This window comes from Anolis sagrei, chromosome 13 (assembly GCF_037176765.1).
Source record: "Anolis sagrei isolate rAnoSag1 chromosome 13, rAnoSag1.mat, whole genome shotgun sequence".
Lineage (NCBI taxonomy): Eukaryota > Metazoa > Chordata > Lepidosauria > Squamata > Dactyloidae > Anolis > Anolis sagrei.
This window is the reverse complement of record NC_090033.1, coordinates 12,765,137-12,791,528: the sequence shown is the minus strand read 5'-3', so window position 1 is coordinate 12,791,528 and position 26,392 is coordinate 12,765,137. Positions and strand designations below refer to the sequence as shown.

At 44.0% G+C, this 26,392-nt stretch overlaps 1 protein-coding gene across 8 annotated transcripts in view; it reads right to left on the bottom strand.

The window, feature by feature from the left end:
- Nucleotides 1–26,392, bottom strand: part of VPS13D (vacuolar protein sorting 13 homolog D) — a 183,147-nt gene that overhangs the window by 27,535 nt on the left and 129,220 nt on the right. For 7 of the 8 annotated variants that reach the window (XM_067472783.1, XM_067472784.1, XM_067472786.1 and 4 more), the window contains 8 exons: nt 25,538–25,687; nt 25,242–25,391; nt 23,454–23,550; nt 18,227–18,375; nt 17,744–17,878; nt 16,648–16,815; nt 6,661–6,793; nt 3,381–3,576 (listed from right to left, as the gene is read on the bottom strand). In XM_067472783.1, the coding sequence (XP_067328884.1) occupies nt 3,381–3,576; nt 6,661–6,793; nt 16,648–16,815; nt 17,744–17,878; nt 18,227–18,375; nt 23,454–23,550; nt 25,242–25,391; nt 25,538–25,687 (1,178 nt within the window). Of the gene's footprint in view, nt 1–3,380; nt 3,577–6,660; nt 6,794–16,647; nt 16,816–17,743; nt 17,879–18,226; nt 18,376–23,453; nt 23,551–25,241; nt 25,392–25,537; nt 25,688–26,392 lie in introns of those variants that run through there. The other variant, XM_067472788.1, reaches the window with a different exon arrangement.

Here is a 26,392-nt window from a genome sequence, read left to right as displayed (position 1 = left end):
ATGTCTTAAACCTACACCTGTTGATAAACTCTACATGTAGAATAATCACAGGATGTCTTAAACCTACACCTGTTGATAAACTCTACATGCAGAATAATCACAGGATGTCTTAGACCTATACCTGTTGATAAACTCTACATGCAGAATGATCACAGGATGTCTTAAACCTAAACCTATTGATAAACTCTGCAAGCTAGCTCGCATGTTGCGGACTCCACTTTGAGGCCCCATTCCTACTGACCGACCGTCTGCGCAGGGTTCCATACTTCACGCTTTAACAACACAACCGTTCAATGCTAAGGCTTCCCACCACAATGGAACTGTAGAGGAGAGTCTACTGAACAAGCCAGTACATGCCGCATACCAGTACTGCCATTTGTGGAGGAGTTTCAAAGGTCCCTTCAATGCTAAGGCTTCCCGCCAAAACGGAACTGTAGAGGAGAGTCTACTGAACAAGCCAGTACCTGCCGCATACCCGGACTGCCATCTGTTGAGGAGTTATGAAGGCGGAGGCATTACTTTTCATTCAACCCTCATTCTTTCAAACCAGGAACAGAACATTTTTCAAATTTTGTTACACAGTGTTATTAGTGACGGCCCTCGATTTTTAATTTTTTCCTTTGGAAAGTGATGCGTAATACTTCCCCTCTCGGTCATGTTAGAGTGGACGAGTCGGTTTTCCGTGTATTTTTTGGAGGGGGAGAGAAAAACCCAATCATAATAACCACAGTTAATCCCATTGCTTTCCGCGTGTACAAGATTTCCATTCCATTAGGAGTCTCATGAAAGCTCTCATAGGGAACAAAAACCCCATTCACTCCGGTGACGAAATCCACCAAGGCTCGGAAATCTTGCCTCCAAGAAGCTTAAGGAAAAGAGGATTTCCAAGGGAAAGGAATGGGATTTGCGTTCTTTCGTTCTCCTCCAGATCCGGTTAAGAGCCTTACATAAGTGTCACCAGAATTCAGAGTCCAGAGTTCAGCCAGCGTTTACTGCATTTCCGAGAGAGTAAGAGCTTGACCAGATTGGGTCCATGAAAGCCTATCTCCCTCTCATCTAGCTATCTATCTATCTTGCTATCTATCTATCTAGCTTTCCTTCCTTCTCTCTTTCCTCCCTCCCTTCTCTCCTTCTCCTTCCCTTCCATCCTTTAGTCCTTCCTTCCCTCTTTCTCCTTCCTTGCCTTTTGTCTTTCCTTCCTTCTCTGTTTCTTTCCTTCCTCTTTCTACTCCCCTTTCACCTTTTCCTTCCTTCCTTCCCTCTCTCCCTCTTTCTCCCTCCTTCCTTCCCATTTGTCTTTCTTTCCTTCTCTCTTTCATCCCTCCCCTTCCTCTTTCTCCTTTCCTTCCATTCTTTCAACCTTCTTTCCCTCCCTCCCTTTTTGTCTTTCCCTCCTCCTTACCTCCCTCCCTTTCTCCTTCCATTCTTCCCTTCCACCCCCATTCGTCCTTCCTTCCCTCCCTCTCTTCTCCTTCCTTCCCTTTTGTCTTTCCTTCTTTTTCTCTTATCCTTCCCTTCTTTCCACCCTTTTCTTCCTCCCTTTTCTTCTTTCACTCTCTCATTCTTCCTCCTTCCCCTTTTGTCTTTCCTTCCTTCCCTTCCCTTCCTCCCATCTTCCCTCTCTCCCTCCATCCTTCTCTTCCTTCCTTCCCTTTTGTCTTCCCTTACTTCTCTCTTCTCTTTATATTTCCCTTCCACTCCTCCGTCCTTCTTTCCCTCCCTCCCCTTTTGTCTTTCCTTCCTTCCCTTTCATCCCTCTTTCCCTCTCTCCCTCCATCCTTCCCTTCCTCCCTTTTGTCCTTCCTTCCTTCTCTCTTTCATCCCTCCCATTCCTCTTTTTCCTTTCCTTCCACTCCTTTGTCCTTCCCTCCCTCCCTTTTTGTCTTTCCTTCCTTCTCTATTTCCTCCTTACCTCCCTTCCCTTCTCCTTCCATTCTTCCCTTTCATCCTTCCTTCCCTCTTTCTCCTTCCTTCCCTTTTGTCTTTCCTTCCTTCTCTATTTCCTCCCTCCCTCTTTCTACTTCCTTTCCACCTTTTCGTCCTTCCTTCCTTCCCTCTCTCCTCTTTCTCCTTCCTTCCTTCCCTTTTCTTTCCTTCCTTCTTTCTTTCATCCTTCCCCTTCCTCTTTCTCCTTTCCTTCCACTCCTCTGTCCTTCCTTCCCTCCCTTTTTGTCTTTCCTTCCTCCTTACCTCCCTCCCTTTCTCCTTCCATTCTTCCCTTTCACCCTTTTGTCCTTCCTTCCTTCCTTTCCTCCCTCTCTTCCTCGTTTTCCTTCCTTCCCTTGTCTTTCCTTCCTTCTCTCTTCTCTTTATCCTTCCCTTCCTTCCACCCCTCCCTTCCAACCTTTTTTCTTTCTTTCTTTCTTTCTTTCTTTCTTCCTTCCTTCCTTCCTTCCTTCCTTCCTTCTCTTTCCTCCCTCCTTCCCTTACACCCTTTCAATTTTCCTCCCTCTCCTTTTGTCTTTCCTTCCTTCCCTTTCATCCTTCTTTCCCTCTCACGCTCCATCCTTCCTTCCTTCCCTTTTGTCTTTCCTTCCTTCCTTCTGTCTTTCATCCCTCCCCTTCCTCTTTCTCCTTTCCTTCCACTCCTTTGTCCTTCCTTCCCTCCCTTTTTGTCTTTCCTTCCTTCTGTCTTTCCTCCTTACCTCCCTCCCTTTCTCCTTCCATTCTTCCCTTCCACCCTTTTGTCCTTCCTTTCCTTTCCTCCCTCTCTTCCTTGTTTTCCTTCCTTCCTTCCCTTTTGTCTTTCCTTCCTTCTCTCTTCTCTTTATCCTTCCCTTCCTTCCACCCTTCTCTTCCTCCCTTTCTTTTCTCTCTTTCTTTCTTCTTCATCATCATCATCTTTAATTATTTATTAATTGCCCTCCATCCGAGATGCTCCAGGCAATTTCCTTCTCTCTTTCCTCCCTCCTTCCCTTCCTCTCTTTTGTCCTTCCTTCCTTCCTTCCTGTCTTTGCGGGAGGGACATCACCCCGCAGCATATTTGGCTCTAGTCTTTCAATGGATATCTCATTATCGCGTCTCAACCCATTCCACTTAATTTGTGGCAGCCACAAAAACGATGTTCCTGGAGTAGAACAACTACTTTCAAAGGAAGTATCGCACAACTAAACAAGGGTAACACTTTCAAACCAGGAACAGAAACATTTTTTGAATGTTGTTACATAGCGTTATAGTCGCAATGTCGCAGAAACGCCTTTCAACCGGTACCGACACTGACAATATTTTTACATAGCGTTATCAGGTTGTATACTTGTTTTATAGACATATGAAATGGAACGGGATTACGAGTTAAGAAGCGCACGTTCTAACCTACCCGCACAGGTGGTTGTGACAAAGAAAAAGGAAGGGTTGGTCTATAAACAAAAGACTCAGCTCACCTGGGACCGGTGAGCGTAGCCGTCTCTCTCACCGCCTGGGCCGTTTCGGAGGCGAAATCCAACGCGCCGGCCACCGGTTTGGTGACAGTCCCGACGAGGCCTTTTCCGAGGCCGGAGATGAAGCCGCTGACGCCACCTTCCGTTTTCACCCCTTCCACCGTCGAGGTGATGACGCTGGTTAAGCCGCCAAGGATACCTGTCCAGAAAAAAGAAAGAGAGAGGCTCAGAAAACGCAGCTGGAACATTTCCCAAGAAAAATGGCAGGCCACTAAATCTATATAAATAAAAATGTAATGTTAAGTTTGTGGTATTCACAGAACTCCAAAACCGGTGGGCGAATTGACACCAAATTTGGACACAAGACACCATTCAAGGCAATCTATGTCCTGCACTCAAAAAAAATTTCCTCCCAAAAAAACAATAAGACCTTAAAATTTTTACTAAGAAAAAATAGAACAATGCGCATGCCACGCCATGCGGGCACAGCCAGCACCAGAGGCACCAACGACCATCCTCCCTCAGTGTTGGGGTTCAGCCTGAGTTTGAACCTGATTCTCTGTTTGTACCTCCTGATGCTAATGAAAATATATTTACTGATGCTAATGAAAATGTACTTCTTGATGTCAATGCTCCTGAAATTAGTGGCAATGCTCCTGAAATTAGTGAGGAAGAAACTTCTGTAGATTTGGAAAACGAAAGTACCAGTGTTCATGAGAATGTTTCAGAGGGAAGCCATGACCTTTCACTCCCTTCTGCACCTGGGATCTTTAATGAGAATAGAAGGGGGCAGATCTGGCAAGACAGGAGTAAATCACTCAGCTTGCGAAGGTCTTCGAGATTAAAGGAAAAACAAACAAGGGCTTCAAAGCAGGGAGGCGTATCACGAAACCAATTCCTCGGCTTTAAGTGCCTTCCACCGGCCTGACTTTCTCAGTTCAGGCATCGTTTTAGATTGATGAGTACCTTGGCAGTTCTCCCGGTTTCCTTGGCCATCGTCTTGAAAGATTTCTAGGACACCAAGTGCGGTTAGTGGATTGCTAACAGGTTCCAGTATTTTACAGTGTGGCTTTGGGTTTTGATCTTGTTCATGGACATTCATGTTTGCTGATTTTGCTGTGGTTTTGACTTTGCATTTTTCCTTTATTTTGTAACCATTTTTCATCAATAAAAAAGGATTGTTTTTTCACAGTCAAGTGTGGTGGATAGTTATCTTAGAGCCTCGTTTTCTGCTCTGGGTTGCAACACTCAGTGCTCATTAGCATATGCAAATTCCCCCCAATTCCCCCCATCCCAGACCCTTCTGAGGCCAAGGCGTGAGGAAACCCAGTAAAAGAGAGTGACACACTCAAGCTGGCAGCCACGGGAGACCTCCTCCTGCTATAAGCCACTGAGGGGAATGAGACGCTTGACGTGGTGACGTTAATCCGCCATCTTGGGTGTGACCAAACGGCACAACAGGTAAAGTTACACACCCAAGATGGCAGCTACGGGAGTCCTCCTCCTGCTACGGCCCACTGAGGGGAATGAGACTCTCGACCTGTCGACGCGAATCCGCCATCTTGGGTGTGGCGCTTAGTCCAAAGTTCAGTCAGGAAAGGGCCTTTTTCTCCTCAACTGGAACTCTTAGTTCTGGGTTTGTATAATAATCATAATAATCATAATCATAATAATAGACTTAATGTCAAGGGAAAATCTTTACCATTACTTAGTGCAGTGTTTCTCGCAAGAATGAGAAAGTTCTCCAGCTGCTTTTACAAGCGCGGATTAAGAGAACTGTCGGCTAGCCCCACCCATGGGCTATATATACTCGAGGGAGATGGGCGGGGCTAGCTGGGGACTAAAATGTCTTTTTTATCTTCTAGAAGGTTCCGAAAGCTGTAATGTGCAGGCGCAGAGATACTAAATGTACGATTCACAGTGACTACGACAGGAAACTGTCAGTTGGAATTTTTGTTTTGTACCATAATGTATGCTTTTAGAAATAAAGCCTTCCCACTTTGTTTGTGAGGTACTTTCTTTGCCAGAAAGCTACAGATCCAGACACAAGGAGACGCAAAACGGCTATCTATCGATAACTAGGGACTACGACAGGAAACTGTCAGTTGGAATTTTTGTTTTGTACCATAATGTATGCTTTTAGAAATAAAGCCTTCCCACTTTGTTTGTGAGGTACTTTCTTTGCCAGAAAGCTACAGATCCAGACACAAGGAGATGCATAGCAGCTATCTATCGATAACTAGGGACTGCGACAGGAAACTGTCAGTTGGAATTTTTTGTTTTGTACCATAATGTATGGTTTTAGAAATAAAGCCTTCCCACTTTGTTTGTGAGGCACTTTTCTTTGCCAGAAAGCTACAGATCCAGACATAAGGAGACGCAAAGCGGCTATCTATCGATAACTAGGGACTACGACAGGAAACTGTCAGTTGGAATTTTTGTTTTGTACCATAATGTATGCTTTTAGAAATAAAGCCTTCCCAATTTGTGAGGCACTTTTCTTTGCCAGAAAGTTACAGATCCAGACACAAGGAGACGCAAAGCGGCTATCTATCGATAACTAGGGACTACGACAGGAAACTGTCAGTTGGAATTTTTGTTTTGTACCATAATGTATGCTTTTAGAAATAAAGCCTTCCCACTTTGTTTGTGAGGTACTTTCTTTGCCAGAAAGCTACAGATCCAGACACAAGGAGACGCAAAGCGGCTATCTATCGATAACTAGGGACTACGACAGGAAACTGTCAGTTGGAATTTTTGTTTTGTACCATAATGTATGCTTTTAGAAATAAAGCCTTCCCACTTTGTTTGTGAGGTACTTTTCTTTGCCAGAAAGCTACAGATCCAGACACAAGGAGACACAAAGCGGCTATCTATCGATAACTAGTGACTACAACAAGAAACTGTCAGCTGGAATTTTTGTTTTGTACCATAATGTATCCTTTTAGAAATAAAGCCTTCCCACTTTGTTTGTGAGGCACTTTTCTTTGCCAGAAAGCTACAGATCCAGACATAAGGAGACGCAAAGCGGCTATCTATCGATAACTAGGGACTACGACAGGAAACTGTCAGTTGGAATTTTTGTTTTGTACCATAATGTATGCTTTTAGGAATAAAGCCTTCCCACTTTGTTTGTGAGGCACTTTTCTTTGCCAGAAAGCTACAGATCCAGACACAAGGAGACGCAAAGTGGCTATCTATCGATAACTAGTATTAGAATGTATCATCATCATCATCATCATCAGCCGTTCCTCACAAAAGCAGGCTTAAGGTGTTTGTTTACCGTGAGCCAGTCCTTGGATGCCAGCCACCAAATGCTCTCCACTGGTCGCTGCGTGGTATCGGATGTACTCTCGCTCCGTCTGATGCCGGTTGTCCATCGTCTTCCCCAAACCGTCAGACAACGTCCCCGTGAACTGTCAAAGAGAGCAAGAAGCATCATGGGAACACGTGTCAAAACGCGAAATATTTGCAACAGAGAACTCCCAGAATGTGTTTTAGGAGGATGGGAGGAAAAGAAAACAGCTGCCATTCCATACAAAGCTTCTCCTTTGTTCTGTTGACTTAAAAGTGGATGCTCCATGCAATCTATATGTTGTCATAGCTAAGCCCATAGGATTAATGCTGCGGGAGAAGAAAGCTGGTGCCACACAAAAGGTGAAAGCACGCAAAGTTAGCCAGGGAATCTCAAGCTGGTGGCAAAGAGATAGCCATGTTCATCTGTCCCTCCCTTCCTTCTTTCTCCCCTTCCTTATCTTTCTTTCCTCCTCTCATACTGTTTTCCCTTTCCCTTCTCTTCCTTCATACCCTCCTTCTCCTTGGACTATTAAGCTTCTGAGCAGTCTTCAAAGGCAGCCCCACGTGAGTGCGTTGCAGTAGTCTATCCTAGATGTAACGAGAGCATGGACCACGGTGGCCACCATGGCCAAATTATAGCAGGACTAAGTGTGTGTGTGACTTCACAGGCAACCCCACATAGAGTGCGTTGCAGTAGTCTATCCTAGATGTAATGAGAGCATGGACCACCATGGCCAAGTTATAGCAGGACCAAATGTGTGTGTGTCTTCAAAGGCAACCCCACGTAGAATGTGTTGCAGTAGTCTATCCTAGAGGTAATGAAAGCATGGACCACCGTGGCTAAGTTATAGCAGGACCAAATGTGTGTGTGTCTTCAAAGGCAACCCCACGTAGAATGTGTTGCAGTAGTCTATCCTAGATGTAATGAGAGCATGGAGCACCATGGCTAAGTTATAGCAGGACCAAGTGTGTGTGTGTTGAAGAAAAAACTTATGGTGTTAATTCTTATGTACAGCTGGTAATGTAGGTCAACCAGCAAGCTTGGACCACACTCAATGGGGAATATCTGTATGGTTTTTTTTTTAGAATACAGTGTGGGAGTGGGTGGTGGAGAGCTTTTTCTCTGAGGAGATCTAAGCTCCAAGGCTTTGCTCTGGTGAGCAGCACAGAGAAGCTACTCTCAAGGAGGCTATGGTGGAATAGCTATTTACTCAAGGTTTATGTTTTGCTCTCTCATTTGATGTAAGATGAAGATGCCTTATTTTGTGTTACTTACAAGGACTATGTAAGTTTCTCGCACTGTTTTGATTTTTGTATGTATACTCTGGGGAGTAAAGAATAAAGATTTGTCTGTATTGTCAAAGGCTTTCATGGCCGGAATAACTGGGTTGTTGTTTGTTTTTTCTGGGCTATATGGTCATTTTCTAGAGGCATTCTCTCCTGACGTTTCGCCTGCATCTATGGCAAGCATCCTCAGATATAGTGAGGTCACTATGCTTGCCACAGATGCCGGCGAAACGTCAGGAGAGAATGTCTCTAGAACATGGCCATATCGCCCGAAAAAAACTGCAACAACCCAAAGATTTTTCTGTTCATTTTGAAAGGGTCTTTGAGCGAAATTTGCAAATTCTAAGTAAGGGGCTTTGAATGAAATAAAAAACAAAAGAGAAACATACCCTTTCTCTGTAGAAAAAGAGCAACACTGAAGAAAATGTTTTTAAGAAACAAGATGTGACATGTAGAGGTACAAGAAGGTACTTTCTTACACAGGATGTGTTGTGGTTAACTTCAAAGGTTGTGGTAAAGTTTTTAAGAAACAAGATGTGACATGTAGAGGTACAAGAAGGTACTTTCTTACACAGGATGTGTTGTGGTTAACTTCAAAGGTTGTGGTAAAGTTTTTAAGAAACAAGATGTGACATGTAGAGGTACAAGAAGGTACTTTCTTACACAGGATGTGTTGTGGTTAACTTCAAAGGTTATGGTAAAGTTTTTAAGAAACAAGATGTGACATGTAGAGGTACAAGAAGGCACTTTCTTACACAGGATGTGTTGTGGTTAACTTCAAAGGTTATGGTAAAGTTTTTAAGAAACAAGATGTGACATGTAGAGGTACAAGAAGGTACTTTCTTACACAGGATGTGTTGTGGTTAACTTCAAAGGTTATGGTAAAGTTTTTAAGAAACAAGATGTGACATGTAGAGGTACAAGAAGGCACTTTCTTACACAGGATGTGTTGTGGTTAACTTCAAAGGTTATGGTAAAGTTTTTAAGAAACAAGATGTGACATGTAGAGGTACAAGAAGGTACTTTCTTACACAGGATGTGTTGTGGTTAACTTCAAAGGTTATGGTAAAGTTTTTAAGAAACAAGATGTGACATGTAGAGGTACAAGAAGGCACTTTCTTACACAGGATGTGTTGTGGTTAACTTCAAAGGTTATGGTAAAGTTTTTAAGAAACAAGATGTGACATGTAGAGGTACAAGAAGGTACTTTCTTACACAGGATGTGTTGTGGTTAACTTCAAAGGTTGTGGTAAAGTGCAGAGTCTGCATGTACAAGAAGGTACTTTCTTACACAGGATGTGTTGTGGTTAACTTCAAAGGTTGTGGTAAAGTGCAGAGTCTGCATGTACAAGAAGGTACTTTCTTACACAGGATGTGTTGTGGTTAACTTCAAAGGTTGTGGTAAAGTGCAGAGTCTGCATGTACAAGAAGGTACTGTCCATCAAAAGGTCAAGGGAGAGGGGCTGGAAAGAGAGTACTTTCAATGACAAAAAATGTTCTTGTTTACTTGAGATTATATAATGGTGGTCAAAAGCTAAGGGGGGACGGCAGTCACTTGAAGGGTAGCATCTACGTATGCTCCCAGGCTGTCCGTCTTCTTCATGAAACTAAAAATAAACTTTTAAAAATCTTTTTTGGGACTTTCTCCATCCTTTCGTGCTCCCGTGATGTGGACCTAAGAAGACCCAATTTAGGGTCTCTAACAATTTTTGGTATAATAATACTGCTAAATGCAGCAGGTGCTAAGAATGCCTGTTTTTTGGATTTCTTGACCTAGGATTACCAGGCAATGCCCAAGCCTTTAGTGACTGTAAAAAAAGGGAGGAGTCCAGCAAGAGAGCTCTATGCAGGGAAATGGAATAGACCAACTTATTTATTTATTTAGAAATTTTATATACCGGTCTTCTCGACCTCCAAAGAGGGACTCAGGCCGGTTCACAAAAAAAGATTAATAAACAATAGATTAAAAACATCACACCCCATAATAGACTAATACATAAAATACATTAAACTACAATCATATAATTACATAAGGCCAAGTCGTCAGAATGAAATCACAATTCATCGCCATCCGTCCGTGTGGTCAAGAGTTATTGACTCACTCATCAAATGCTAAATTCCAGAGCCAAGTTTTCACCAGCTTTCTAAAAGTCAGGAGAGAAGGGGCAGTTCTAATCTCCAGTGGGAGAGGGGCCACAACTGAGAAGGCCCTGTCCCTCGTCCCCACCAGACGCAATTGCGAGGGTGGTGGGACTGAGAGCAGGGCACCTCCAGAAGATCTTAACAACCTTGATGGTTCATAGGGGAGAATCCGTTCGGACAGGTAAACTGGGCCGGAGTCATTTAGGGATTTATAGGTCAACACCAGCACTTTGAATTGTGCTCGGAAGCTAATTGGCAGCCAGTGGAGCTGGCGCAACAGAGGAGTCGTATGCTCCCTGTACCCCGCTCCTGTTAGACCCGTCGCAAACTCTGTTCCTGCGGGAGCAAACCTTGCTAGCATGTCCCTGACGTCATGAGACTCTGACTCTCGCCCCGCCCCTTTCTCCACCTCTTTCTCCTTGCGAGAGTGGTTTTTCCTTTGCTAGGGCAGCATTGCCAGCATACTCTCTCAGTTGGCAGAATTCAACTGAGAGAAAATGCGGGCAATGCTGCCCTAGCAAAGGAAAAACCACGCTGGCAAAGAGAAAGGGGCGGAGAAAGGGGCGGGGCGAGAGGCGCAGGCTCATGACGTCAGGGACGTGCTAGCAAAGTTTGCTCCCGCAGGAACAGAGTTTGCGGCGGCTCTTAGTAATCTGGCTGCCGCTCGTTGGACTAGTTGAAGCTTCCGGGCAGTCTTCAGAGGCAACCCCACGTAGGGAGCGTTGCAGTAGTCTATACGGGATGTAACCAGAGCGTGGACCACCATGGCCAAGTCAGACTTCCAAAGGTACAGGCGCAGCTGGCGCACAAGTTTTAATTGTGCCAAAGCTCCCCTGACCACCGCCGAGACCTGGGGTTCCAGGCTCGGCGATGAGTCCAGGATCACTCCCAAGCTGCGAACCTGCAACTTCAGGGGGAGTGTAACCCCGTCAAGCACAGGCTGTAACCCTATACCCTGTTCGGCCTTTCGACTGACCAGGAGTACCTCTGTCTTGTCTGGATTTAGTTTCAATCTGTTGGCCCTCATCCAGTCCGTTACAGCGGCCAAGCACCGGTTCAGGACTTGAACAGCCTCCTTAGTATCAGGTGGAAAGGAGTAACAGAGTACAGATGACACCGCACCCCGAAACTCCAGATTATCTCTCCCCCAACGGCTTCATGCATATGTTGAACAACATAGGGGACAGTACTGAACCCTGCGGGACTCCACAGTACAATGGCCGTGGGGTCGAGCAGGAGTCCCCTAGCAACACCTTCTGGGAGCGACCCTCGAGAAGGACTGGAGCCTGAGACCCATTCCCGCGAGGCGTCCCAGGAGGATACCGTGGTCGACGGTATCGAAGGCCGATGAGAGGTCCATTTCCCTGGCCATTTCCCTGTATAGAGCTCTCTTGACGAAAAGGCAGTGCCAAGATTTCACAAGAATCAGGAAGCTTTGAATTTTGTAGATTTGATTGTTCACCGATTTCTCCAGTGTGACTCAGTGTGGTCACCTTCCTCCAATCACGCTTGAGGACGCAGAGATTTATAGAGGGAACCCATTTAGAAGATGGCCAGCTTTGGTATGCATTGTATACCATTTGGAATGCATTGCATACCGTTATGTTTCATCTCTGGGGAGTAAAGAGTAAAGATTTTTCTATTCATTTTTACTCTTGTCTATGAGTCCATTGCATTTGGACTTCGGGCAACAGGTCGTTGGCGCTGCAAAGCCTGACCCCTCGGTGACACGGCCCCAGCGAAACCCACGAAATTAGCTCACGTCTCTACGTGAACCCGGCCCCCTAATGCGTTCTGACAACCGCATGTGGCCGCCGAACAATCCTCAAACCCTCTGAACGAGTCGTCCACATCGATGTTGGATCGGTCCGGAGGATCCGGAACAGGGTAATGAAGTAGTTGGGGAAACGGGGGTCCCGTTGCCTAATGTGAAATGGGACGGAGAGGGCAAGCTGCCCAACGGGGGGCCCGAGAGCAATAGTTTTGTGTTACCGGCTCTGAGCGAAGGAACGAGCGATCCCCGCAGGAGCAGTCGGCTGTTTTCACATACACAGAAGGCAGTCAAAAGTCCACGGGATGAACTTGGAATGACCCCAATTGGGAGAGTCACTGGAGGGTTCACCGAGAGGCCAGGCTACACTTTATTAAACAACTAATACCGCTTTGGGCAGATAAACTTCTCTCTCGTTCTCTCTCTCCCGGGAAAGAGAGGGGCATAACATGCGCTCTCTCCCCTCCTCATCTCCAACGGGTTCGCTGGGAGAGGAAGAGATGTCAAGGAGACAAACAAACAATAGAAACGTTGCCCAAAATGTCTCCCAAACAAGGCAATACCGATTCGAGTGGAAAGAAAATGCCTAGAAACGGATGTCAGATACTCCTCGGAGAGAAAAAAATGGGGTCCAGGAACCCCGCAATATGTCCCGTGCCACCTCTTCCTGTTTGTGGCCCTCAACTAGCGGAAGTGATTTCAGAACCACTGGAAATCGTCTTTGAGAATTCTTGGAGGACGGGAGAAGTCCCAGCAGATTGGAGGAGGGCAAGTGTGGTTCCTTCAAGAAGGGAAAAAGGGAAAGAAAAAAGGAAGGAAGGAAAGAAGGAAGGAAAGAGGAAGGGAAGAGGTAGTGAAGGAAGGAAGGAGGTAGAGAAGAAAGGAAGGAAGGAAGGAAGGAAGGAAGTAAAGAAGGAAAGAGGTAAAGAAGGAAGGAAGGAAGGAAGTAGGAAGAGAAGAAAGGAAGGAAAGAGGTAGAGAAGGAAGGAAGGAAGGAAGGAAGGAAGGAGAGAAGGAAGGAAGGAGCTAAACAAGGAAGGAAGGAAGTAGGAAGAGAAGGAAGGAAAGAAGGAAGGAAGGAAGGAAGGAAGGAGGTAGGGAAGGAAGGAAGGAGGTAGAGAAGGAAGGAATGAAGGAAGGGAGGAAGAAAGGAAGGAAGGAAAGAGGTAGGGAAGGATGGAAGTAGGAAGAGAAGGAAAGAAGGAAGGAAGGAAGGAAGGAAGGAAGGAAGGAAAGAAGGAGAGAAATAAGGAAGGAAGCAGAGAAGGCAGGAAGGAGGTAGAGAAGGAAGGAAGGAAGGAAGGAAGTAGGAAGAGAAGGAAGGAAGGAAGGAAGGAAGGAAGGAAGGAAGGAAAGAGGTAGGGAAGGAAGGAGGTAGAGAAGGAAGGAATGAAGGAAGGGAGGAAGAAAGGAAGGAAGGAAAGAGGTAGGGAAGGATGGAAGTAGGAAGAGAAGGAAGGAAGGAAGGAAGGAAGGAAATAGGCAGATAAAGAAGGAAGGAAGGAGGTAGAGAAGAAAGGAAGGATGGGAGAAAGGAAGGAGATAGAGAAGGAAGGAAGGAGGTAGAGAAGAAAGGAAGGAATGAAGGAAGGGAGGAAGAAAGGAAGGAAGGAAAGAGGTAGGGAAGGATGGAAGTAGGAAGAGAAGGAAGGAAGGAAGGAAGGAAAGAGGTAGAGAAGGAAGGAAGGAAGGAGGTAAAGAAGGAAGGAAGGAAGGAAAGAAGGAGAGAAAGAAGGAAGGAAGGAGAGAAGGCAGGAAGGAGGTAGAGAAGAAAGGAAGGAAGGAAGGAAGGAAGGAAGTAGGAGTAGGGAGAGAAAGAAGGAAGGAAGGAAGGAAGGAAAGAGGTAGGGAAGGAAGGAGGTAGAGAAGGAAGGAATGAAGGAAGGGAGGAAGAAAGGAAGGAAGGAAGGAAGGAAAGAGGCAGAGAAAGAAGGAAGGAAGGAGGTAGAGAAGAAAGGAAGGACGGGAGGAAGGAAGGAGATAGAGAAGAAAGGAAGGAGGTAGAGAAGAAAGGAAGGAATGAAGGAAGTAGGAAGAGAAGGAAGGAAGGAAAGAGGTGGAGAAGGAAGGAAGGAAGGAGGTAGAGAAGGAAGGAAGGAAGGAAGGAAGGAAGGAAGGAAGGAAGGAGGTAGAGAAGAAAGGAAGGAATGACGGAAGGGAGGAAGGAAAGAAGGAAAGAGCTGAAGAAGGAAGGAAGTAGGAAGAGAAGGAAGGAAAGAGGTAGAGAAGGAAGGAAGGAGGTAGAGAAGAAAGGAAGAAATGAAGGAAGGGAGGAATGAAGGAAAGAAGTAGAGAAGGAAGGAATGGAGGAAGGAGGTAGAGAAGGAAGGAAGGAAAGAGGTAGAGAAAGAAGGAAGAAAGGAAGGAAGAAAGGAAAGAGGTAGAGAAGGAAGGAAGGAAGGAAGGAGAGAAGGCAAGAAGGAGAGAAAAAGGGAGGGAAGTTTGGCCACAGCAATGCATGGCGGGTACAGCTAGTAAATAAGTAATAATAGTCCGATGAGGAACTTGAATGCACCGGACTCTGTTATAAACGATGAAAACCAAAAGCCGTTCTCGGCTGTCTCTTTGCGGCAGGCGAGTCTCTTCCTGACCCTACTTAAATAAACATTGACTTGGGGAAGAAAAGCCAAAACGAGAGGAGAAAAGGCTCCTGAATGCTTCCTTCTCACGAGGGACAGAGCAAGCTGTTCCTTTTTTGTGTGCTGGGCTTCAGAGCCATCCTTCACGGGGAATGCCATCGAAAGGAGGCAACGGGCCGCTTGCAAATGGACAATGCGCGTTATGTAACGCACGCGGATCCTGGGAGCTCAATGTCCGTACGGAATTAGTCCCGGAAAGCCAGGCTGAACTGAAGCAGAACGGCACCTCCTGTCCGCCCCAAAGTATAATAACAATAATAATCAAAAAGAGAGAAGGCTTTTGACAACTCACAGAGGAGCCCGACTGTGACGAGACGTTTGCAAAAGCAACCTGCTTGCCAAAAGGAAATCTCTTCTAGGCCGATTTCCTGTCTAGGCCTGGATCTGCTTTGTCCTTACTCTGGCCCCAAATCTCTCTAATTTCACATGTCGATGCAAACCCGCTCCTTTCGGGCCTCCTGATTCCTCAAACAGACTGGCCTTTCTTCCTTCCTAGACCTTATATGCCTCAAGAGTCTCCGCCAAACATTTCAGGACACACCATGAGCAGACGCACCTATTTTTTGTGAATATTTTTATGAATATATTTTGCTGAATATATTTGCAAATATATTTCTCAATATTTCAGGAAATATTTTATATATATAGTGAATATTTTAATGATTTTTTGGAGAATATTTGTTATGAATTTTTTGATTTTTTTTGTGAATATTCCTGCAAACATTTTTGGTGAATATTTTTACGAATATATTTTGGTGAATATTTTATGAATATTTCTGTGATTTTTAAAAGATTTTTGATGAATATTTTAATAAATCTTTGTGAATATATTTACGAATATATTTTGCGAATATTTTTGCATTTTTTCTGAATATTTCAGCAAATATCATATATATATATATATATATATATATATGAATATTTTTATGTTCTGCGAACATTTTTGGTGAATATTTTTACAAATATATTTTGGTGAATATTTTTCTGAATATTTCTGTGAATATTTTTGCATTTTTTCTGAATATTTCAGCAAATATATATATGTGTGTGTGTATATATATATATATATGAATATTTTTATGAATTTCTAGATTTTTTGTGAATATTTCTGCGAACATTTTTGGTGAATATTTTTACAACTATATTTTGGTGAATATTTTTGTGAATATTTCTGTGAATATTTTTTATATTTTTGTGAATATTTTAATAAATCTTTGTGAATATATTTATGAATATATTTTGCGAATATTTTTGCATTTTTTCTGAATATTTCAGCAAATATTATATATATATGTATATATATGTGTATGTATATATATATATGAATACTTTTATGAATTTCTAGATTTTTTGTGAATATTTCTGCGAACATTTTTGGTGAATATTTTTACAAATATATTTTTGTGAATATTTTTGCATTTTTTTCTGAATATTTCAGCAAGTATTACATATATATGAATATTTTTATGAATTTCTAGTTTTTTGTGAATATTTTTACGAACATTTTTGGTGAATATTTTTAAGAATATATTTTGGTGAATATTTTATGAATATTTCTGTGATTTTTTATATTTTTTGCGAATATTTTAATAAATCTTTGTGAATATATTTACGAATATATTTTTGCGAATATTTTTGCATTTTTTCTGAATATTTCAGCAAATATTATATATATATGAATATTTTTACGAATTTCTAGTTTTTTGTAAATATTTCTGTGAACATTTTTAGTGAATATTTTTACAAATATATTTTGGTGAATATTTTTGCATTTTTTCTTAATATTTCAGCAAATATTATATATATGAATATTTTTATGAATTTCTAGATTTTTTGTGAATATTTCTGCAAACATTTTTTGTGAATATTTTTCTGAATATTTCTGTAAATATTTTTTGTGAATATTTTTTATATTTTTGGTGAACATTTTGATGAATATTTTTGGTGAACAGTTTTGGCGAATATTTTGAGCTGTACCATAAGCTAGTAACTAATTACCAAATTAGTAACTAGTATGGATAGATAGATTTTTTTTGACAGAATCTGGGAAGCCAAACATTTCAGGACATCAGCATCAACACCATGAACAAACACACCAAGTGCTCCCTGTTGTGATAACCAAAGACATTCCTACCTTTGCGGCTGAGTTGGACACTCCGTGGGCGACGTTCCGAAAGAGCCCCCCGACATTTCCGTACTTTATCAGCCCCGTCACCCCTTCCGAGACATCACTGATGAGACCCATGGGGTTGCCGAGGAAGTCGACGGAGCTCAGGATCCGGGCTGCTTGGCTTAGCAACTCCTGCAACGAAACACCGAAAGATGTTGCCGCCGGATCCCTCACCACATAGTTCAGTATAATGCAAAGAGTGCCAGAAAGTGCAACATTAGATAAGGAGTTGGGCGAAGAGACCTCACAACTTCCGAGGATGCCTGCCATAGATGCAGGTGATACGTCAGGAGAAAATGCTTCTAGAACATGGCCATATTGCACACCCTTTGCAATATGCTGACTTGCAAATTGTGGTGCTTCAAGGTTGGTCAGAGGAGCCAGAAAGTGCAACATTAGATAAGGAGTTGGGCGAAGAGACCTCACAACTTCCGAGGATGCCTGCCATAGATGCAGGTGACACCTCAGGAGAGAATGCTTCTACAACATGGCCATATTGCACACCCCTTACAATATGCTGACTTGCAAAGTGCAGGGCTACAAGGTCAGTCAGAGGAGCCAAAAACTGCAACATTAGATAAGGAGTTGGGCAAAGAGACCTTGCAACCTCTGAGGATGCCTGCTATAGATGCAGGCGAAACATCAGAAGAGAATGCTTCTGGAATGTGGCCATATTGCACACCCTTTGCAATATGCTGACTTGCAAAGTGTGGGGCTTCAAGGTTGGTCAGAGGAGCCAGAAAGTGCAACATTAGACAGGGAGTTGGGTGAAGAGACCTCACAACTTCCAAGGATGCCTGCCATAGATACAGGTGATACGTCAGGAGAGAATGCTTCTAGAACATGGCCATATTGCACACCCCTTTCAATATGCTGACTTGCAAAGTGCAGGGCTACAAGGTCAGTCAGAGGAGCCAGAAACTGCAACATTAGATAAGGAGTTGGGCGAAGAAATCTTACAACCTCTGAGGATGCCTGCTATAGATGAAGGCGAAACGTCAGGAGAGAATGCTTCTGGAACATGGCCATACTGCGCACCCCTTGCAATATGCTCACTCACTTCTTGGAAGTGCTTCAGAATATCGTTGACGATGAATTCCTTTGTTTCGTAAGGGTGGACTCTGGTGAAGGGATCCAGGTTGATCACCGCATCCTCGAACCGGACCAGCGGGAAGCCCAGCGTGCTCTTCAGCGCCTGCATCGAACACAACCAACAGATTAACGCTTCCCGCATTACACCTTCAGTGAAATTTTATTTATTATTTTATCTATTTACAGTATTTATATTCCATCCTTCTCACCCCGAAGGGTCACAACGCACGTATACATGGCAAACATTCAATGCCATAGTCACAAACATATATAGACAGAGATACAGAGGCTATTTAACATTCCAGCTTCGTGAGGGTATGCTTTTTGAATTCCGGCCACCGGGGGAGCTGTCGCTTCACGGTCCACTTGTGACACTGATGGAGAGCATTTTTCAGATTGTAATGGGAGCGATCATCCTATATTGTCTGCTGAGGAAGCAAAGAAGGCTTACCTTCAGATCTAAAGGCAGCTTGCTGGAGGTGAAGACACTCAGCTTGATCTGCGGCATGCTGATTTTGAGGTTTTCAAAGTAGTATCGTTTCTGGGCTCCGCCTTGGTCGGCAGGCCGTTCGTGGACGTTCTCGTCATAACTTTCGACCTCTATGGTGCAAAAGACATCCGTTAGGATAAATGTCGGCATACCGTGCTTGAATTGTCATGGAAAATGACACCAGAGAAGGTGAAGCTCCATCCGGAGATGAGATGGGTTATGGGTCGCTAAAGGAGAGCGATCCAAAGCAGTGGTTGCCAACCTTTTTTTGAACAGAAACCACTAGACCAGGGACTACTTTGACCAGGAACCACTAGACCAGGGACTACTTTGGCCAGGGACCTCTTGACCAGGGACTACTTCGGCCAGTGATCACTTGACCAGGGACTACTTTGATCAGGAACTACTTGACCAGGAACCACTAGAGCAGGGACTACTTTGACCAGGAACCACTAGACCAGGAACTACTTTGACCAGGAACCAGTAGACCAGGAACTACTTTGAGCAGGAACCACTAGACCAGAGACTACTTTGATCAGGGACTACTTGACCAGGAACCACTAGACCAGGGACTACTTTGGCCAGGGACCTCTTGACCAGGGACTACTTTGGCCAGGGACTACTTTGATCAGGGACTACTTGACCAGGGACTACATTGACCAGGAACCACTAGAGCAGGGACTACTTTGACCAGGAACCACTAGACCAGGAACTACTTTGACCAGGAACCAGTAGACCAGGAACTACTTTGAGCAGGAACCACTAGACCAGCGACTACTTTGATCAGGGACTACTTGACCAGGAACCACTAGACCAGGGACTACTTTGGCCAGGGACCTCTTGACCAGGGACTACTTTGGCCAGGGACTACTTTGATCAGGGACTACTTGACCAGGGACTACATTGACCAGGAACCACTAGAGCAGGGACTACTTTGACCAGGAACCACTAGACCAGGAACTACTTTGACCAGGAACCAGTAGACCAGGAACTACTTTGAGCAGGAACCACTAGACCAGCGACTACTTTGATCAGGGACTACTTGACCAGGAACCACTAGACCAGGGACTACTTTGGCCAGGGACCTCTTGACCAGGGACTACTTTGGCCAGGGACTACTTTGATTAGGGACTACTTGACCAGGGACTACATTGACCAGGAACCACTAGAGCAGGGACTACTTTGACCAGGAACCACTAGACCAGGAACTACTTTGACCAGGAACCAGTAGACCAGGGAACCACTAGACCAGGAACTACTTTGACCAGGAACCAGTAGACCAGGAACTACTTTGAGCAGGAACCACTAAACCAGAGACTACTTTGATCAGGGACTACTTGACCAGGAACCACTAGACCAGGGACTACTTTGGCCAGGGACCTCTTGACCAGGGACTACTTTGGCCAGGGACTACTTTGATCAGGGACTACTTGACCAGGGACTACATTGACCAGGAACCACTAGAGCAGGGACTACTTTGACCAGGAACCACTAGACCAGGAACTACTTTGACCAGGAACCAGTAGACCAGGGACTACTTTGACCAGGAACCACTAGACCAGGAACTATTTTGACCAGGGACTACTTGACCAGGGAGCACTTTGGCCAGGGACCTCTTGAGCAGGGACTGCTTCAGCCAGGGATCACTTGACCAGGGACTACTTTGACCAGGAACCACTTGACCAATGACTACTTTGACCAAGGACTACTTTGACCAGGAACCACTTGACCAGGGACTACTTTGAATATGGACTACTTGACCAGGAACCACTTGACCGGTACCCACTTTGACCAGGGGCTACTTTGACCAGGGATTACTTTGACTAGGAACCACTTGACCAGGGGCTACTTTGACCAGGAACCATTTGACCAGGGACTACTTTGAACAGGGACTACTTGACCAGGAACCAATTGACCAGGGACTACTATGACCAGGAACCAATTGACATGGGGATACTTTGACAAGGGACCACTTGACCAGGGGCTACTTTAAGAATAATAATAAATACAGTAAATTAATAGAGTAAAATAATGTAAATATAATAATAATAATAATAATAATAATAACAACAACATAATAAGTGTAATAAAATAATACGAATAACAAGAATAAAATAATAAATAACCTTAAGTCAAGTATAAGCTGAGGGGAGCTTTTACAGCCTAAAACAGGGGGTTGAAAAACTAGGCTTATACTCGAGTATATACAGTATATTTAGGATTGGATATATTTGATATATATATATTCATTGAGCTTTCCTTCCTAAAAGTGAAACATTTACACAGCCCTATCCACACTGCCACATAATGCAGTTTGAAGCTGTTGACTCCTATAAGGTAGAGATAAAGGTTTCAGTATAGTCAAGTCTGACTCTGGGAGTTGGTGATCATCTCCATTTCTAAGCCGAAGAGCCGGCTTTGTCCATAGATGCCTACAAGATCATGTGGCCGGCATGACTGCATACAGCGCCGTTACTTTACCGCCGGAGCGGTACCTATTGATCTACTCATACTTCCATACCCGCCCAACTCCTTATCTAATGTTGCAGTTTCTGGCTCCTCTAAACTCTGAAAATGGGGTTTATATATCTGTCGAATGATGTCCAGGGTGGGAGAAAGGACTCTTGTCTATTTGAGGCAAGTGTGAACAGACCTCACAACCTCTAAGGATGCCCGCCATCTTCAGAGGTTACCTTCCCACAGAAGTGGTTCCTATTGATATACTCATATCTGCATATCTGCCCAATTCTTTATCTAATGTTGCAGTTTCTGGCTCCTCTAAACTCTGAAAATGGGGTTTATATATCTGTCGAATGATGTCCAGGGTGGGAGAAAGGACTCTTGCCTATTTGAGGCAAGTGTGAACAGACCTCACAACCTCTGAGGATGCCCGCCATCTTCAGAGGTTACCTTCCCACAGAAGTGGTTCCTATTGATATACTCATATCTCCATATCTGCCCAACTCCTTCTCTAATATTGCAGTTTCTGGCTCCTCTGATCTCTGAAAATGGGGTTTATACATCTGTTGAATGATGTGCAGGGTGGGAGAAAGGACTCTTGCCTATTTGCCCACCATCCTCAGAGGTTATCTTCTCGCAGAAGTGGTTCCTATTGATCTACTCATATCTCCATATCTGCCCAACTCCTTATCTAATGTTGCAGTTTCTGGCTCCTCTGACCTATGAAAATGGGGTTTATACATCTGTTGAATGATGTGCAAGTTGGGAGAAAGGACTCTTGCCTATTTGCCCGCCATCCTCAGAGGTTACCTTCCCACAGAAGTGGTACCTAATGATCTACTCATATCTCCATATCTGCCCAACTCCTTATCTAATGTTGCAGTTTCTGGCTCCTCTGACCTATGAAAATGGGGTTTATACATCTGTTGAATGATGTGCAAGTTGGGAGAAAGGACTCTTGCCTATTTGCCCGCCATCCTCAGAGGTTACCTTCTCGCAGAAGTGGTTCCTATTGATCTACTCATATCTCCATATCTGCCCAACTCCTTATCTAATATTGCAGTTTCTGGCTCCTCTGATCTCTGAAAATGGGGTTTATACATCTGTTGAATGATGTACAGGGTGGGAGAAAGGACTCTTGCCTATTTGCCCGCCATCCTCAGAGGTTACCTTCCCGCAGAAGTGGTTCCTACTGATCTACTCATATCTCCATATCTGCCCAACTCCTTATCTAATGTTGCAGTTTCTGGCTCCTCTGACCTATGAAAATGGGGATTATACATCTGTTGAATGATGTGCAGGGTGGGAGAAAGGACTCTCGCCTATTTGAGGCAAGTGTGAACAGACCTCACAACCTCTGAGGATCCCCTCCACCCTCAGAGGTTACCTTCCCGCAGAAGTGGTTCCTATTGATCTACTCATATCTCCATATCTGCCCAACTCCTTATCTAATGTTGCAGTTTCTGGCTCCTCTGACCTCAGAAAATGGGGTTTATATATCTGTTGAATGATGTGCAGGGTGGGAGAAAGGACTCTTGCCTATTTGCCTGCCATCCTCAGAGGTTACCTTTCCGCAGAAGTGGTTCCTATTGATCTATTCAGATCTCCATATCTGCCCAACTCCTTATCTAATATTGCAGTTTCTGGCTCCTCTAACCTCTGAAAATGGGGTTTGTATATCTGTCGAATGATGTCCAGGGTGGGAGAAAGGACTCTTTGGCTATTTGAGGCAAGTGTGAACAGACCTCACAATCTCTGAGGATGCCCGCCATCTTCAGAGGTTACCTTCTCGCAGAAGTGGTTCCTATTGATCTACTCATATCTCCATATCTGCCCAACTCCTTATCTAATGTTGCAGTTTCTGGCTCCTCTGACCTATGAAAATGGGGTTTATACATCTGTTGAATGATGTGCAAGTTGGGAGAAAGGACTCTTGCCTATTTGCCCGCCATCCTCAGAGGTTACCTTCCCACAGAAGTGGTACCTAATGATCTACTCATATCTCCATATCTGCCCAACTCCTTATCTAATGTTGCAGTTTCTGGCTCCTCTGACCTATGAAAATGGGGTTTATACATCTGTTGAATGATGTGCAAGTTGGGAGAAAGGACTCTTGCCTATTTGCCCGCCATCCTCAGAGGTTACCTTCTCGCAGAAGTGGTTCCTATTGATCTACTCATATCTCCATATCTGCCCAACTCCTTATCTAATATTGCAGTTTCTGGCTTCTCTGATCTCTGAAAATGGGGTTTATACATCTGTTGAATGATGTACAGGGTGGGAGAAAGGACTCTTGCCTATTTGCCCGCCATCCTCAGAGGTTACCTTCCCGCAGAAGTGGTTCCTACTGATCTACTCATATCTCCATATCTGCCCAACTCCTTATCTAATGTTGCAGTTTCTGGCTCCTCTGACCTCTGAAAATGGGGATTATACATCTGTTGCATGATGTCCAGGGTGGGAGAAACTGCTAGGTTGACAGGAGCTGGGGCTAAAAGCGGGAGCTCACCCCTCTCTTTGGATTCGAACCACCAACCTTTCGGTCAGCAAGTTCAGCAGGTTAAGCGGTTCAACCCGCTGCACCACCCGGGGACCCTTGACCCCGATAACACAGTTAAATAGAGTTCAGTTGCGTCGTACTAGTTTATAATGACAATATAATGAGATATCAAATAAATCAAGGACCCCTTTCCTTTATTTATAGGTTTGTGACAGAGGTTTCGCATACCTGACTCTGCCTGATCGTAGCCAAAGAAACTCAGTAGTTTAAGGAAGAGTTTCTCCTCGATTTGTACGGTGAACTTGCTAGCCGTGATCATCAAGTGCTGCAAGGAGAATAAATAATAATAATAAATAATAATAAATAATAATAATTTTATTTCTCATCTGCCCCTCCTTGAGGCAGGTGACAGCACAGTCAAAACACATAAACATTGCAAAAATTCTATAAACGCACATATTAAAATGTAATTCTATAAAAAGTTACATGTGGGAATGTATTCCTACAAAACAATGCAATATAATAATATTAATTATATATTACATATTACATGCAATATTATTAATAATATTACAGTATAGTGGTATAGTACAATATAGCAACATATAATACTAATATTGTGATATGCTAACGATATAATATATTGTATGTACATATAATATTGATAATAATATTATAATAAAATATAATATTAATAATCTATATAAATAAAAATGCAATATTCGTTTGTGATACCATCAGAACTCAAAAACCACTGGGGGAATTGACACCAAATTTGGACACAAGACACCTAACAACCCAATGTATGTCCTCCACTCAAAAAAATTGATTTTGTCATTTGGGAATTGTCGTTGCTGGGACTTATAGTTTATCTACAATCAAAGAGCATTCTGAACTCCACCAATGATGGAATTGGGCCAAACTTAGCACACAGGGCTCCCATGACCAACAGAAAAAACTGGAAGGGTTTGGTGGACATTGACCTTGAGTTTGGGAACTGTAGTTCACCCACATCCAGAGAGCACTGTGGACTCAAACAATGATGGATCTGGACCAAACTTGGCACGAATATTCCATATGCCCAAATATGAACACAAATGGAGTTTAAGGGAAATAGACCTTGACATTTGGGAGTTGTAGTTGCTAGGATTTATAGTTCACCTACAATCAAAGAACATTCTGAACACCAATGATGGAATTGAACCAAACATGGCACAGAGCACTTCCATGACCAACAGAACACACTGGAAGGGTTTGGTGGGCATTGACCTTGAGTTTGGGAGTTGTAGTTCACCTACATCCAGAGAGCACTGTGGACTCAAACAATGATGGATCTGGAATAAACTTGACACAAAAATTCCATATGCCTAAATATGAACACATATGGAGTTTGGAGGAAGTAGAGCTTGACATTTGGGATTTGTAGTTACTAGGATTTATAGTTCACTACAATTAAAGAGCATTCTGAAACCCACAAATGACAGAACTGGGGCAACCTTCCCACACAGAACCCCCATGACCAACAGAAAATACTTAAGGCCATCCAGTCCAACTCTCTTCACCAGGGCAAGAAAATGTCATCACAGCCCTCCTGACAAAGAGCCATCCAGTCATCAATATAGATAGATAGATATGATTGTCTCTCACACACACAGATATAGTATCATAGATTTGAAAGAGACCCTTAAAGTAGGATTATGGTATGTTGCATGTTCCAGAGTAGTCAAACCAGACACTCTCCACATCAACACTGACAAAGAAACAACAAGAAATACTGTTTACTCACAAGCAGAAAGGAATTCCATAGATTAGAAACCAACACTTTCTCATTACTTTATTTTCCAGATCACCAGACTGGGCCACAGCAACGCATGGCAGGAGACAGCTAGTTATATATATTACACCGAGACCCCGGTGGCGCCAGCAGGGACACAAAGAGAGTTTCTTTCATTCCGATTTTTCTAACATTATTTCAACGACTACCAGAACGGACATCCATCCGGGTTGCGGGATTACCTTGTAGATATCAGTTAAAGGGCTCTTACTGGGGAATTTCATGGCATTCAACTGAACCGCGGGGCCCGTCTCGGCGGCTTCGCTTTCGCCCGTTTTTGGGGTCAGGAAAAGCATGAACGGCTGCGTCGTGCGGAGAAGCTGGTTGTCCACCTATAGAGACAGAGAGAGGGGACAAGGAGATTTCGTTTTGGCAGACTATGGGAAATAGCGCCCTGATTAGGTTGGAGTAGATGGCCCATGCGGTGTCCTTCAACACTACGATTCTATATGCGAATGAGAAAAGGTGCACCACTTACCTGCACATCCTGTATGCTCAGTTCGAGCACTTGGCTCGTCGACAGTTGCATGAAATGGACGTTGATGCCAGTAAAGCTCGCAAAGATGAGCTCTTCAGGGACTTTGTTCACCAGGGATAAACCTATCCCGCCTTCGAGTTTCAACTGGACCTGGGAACGGAAGAGCACAGATGTGAGGGATTCCTCCTCTTCGGAAGAGGAAGGGGGGCATGGAATTGGAGGCAAAAGAAGAATCAGACAATAAGGGTTTGCAAGTGCCCACATTTCTAGAGAGACGAAAAGAGACAGAGCACAGATGGCATTCAGCTAGAATAGCTGCTACAAACGCTGAGCTAATTGGGAGACACCCTAGCACCTCCTGCATGAGGAATTAAGGGCTATAAATCAGTAGCAGGAGCAGTTAGCTTTCGCTGGTAACGACGACCCTGATACTGATGTTTTCACTCCAATGGAATCTGCTTTGTGTCTGCTGCTGAGGACTTAGTTCGTTTCTAGAGAAACGAAAAGAGACAGAGCACAGACGGCATTCAGATAGAATAGCTGCTACAAACGCTGAGCTAATTGGGAGACGCCCTAGCACCTCCTGCATGGGGAATTCAGAGCTGTAAATTAGTAGCAGGAGCAGTCAGCTTTTGCTTGTAACGACGATCCTGATACTGATGTTTTCACTCCAATGGAATCTGCTTTGTGTCTGCTGCTGAGGACTTAGTTCGTTTCTAGAGAAACGAAAAGAGACAGAGCACAGACGGCATTCAGCTAGAATAGCTGCTACAAATGCTGAGCTAATTGGGAGACACCCTAGCACCTCCTGTGTGGGGAATTCAGGGCTATAAATCAGTAGCAGGAGCAGTCAGC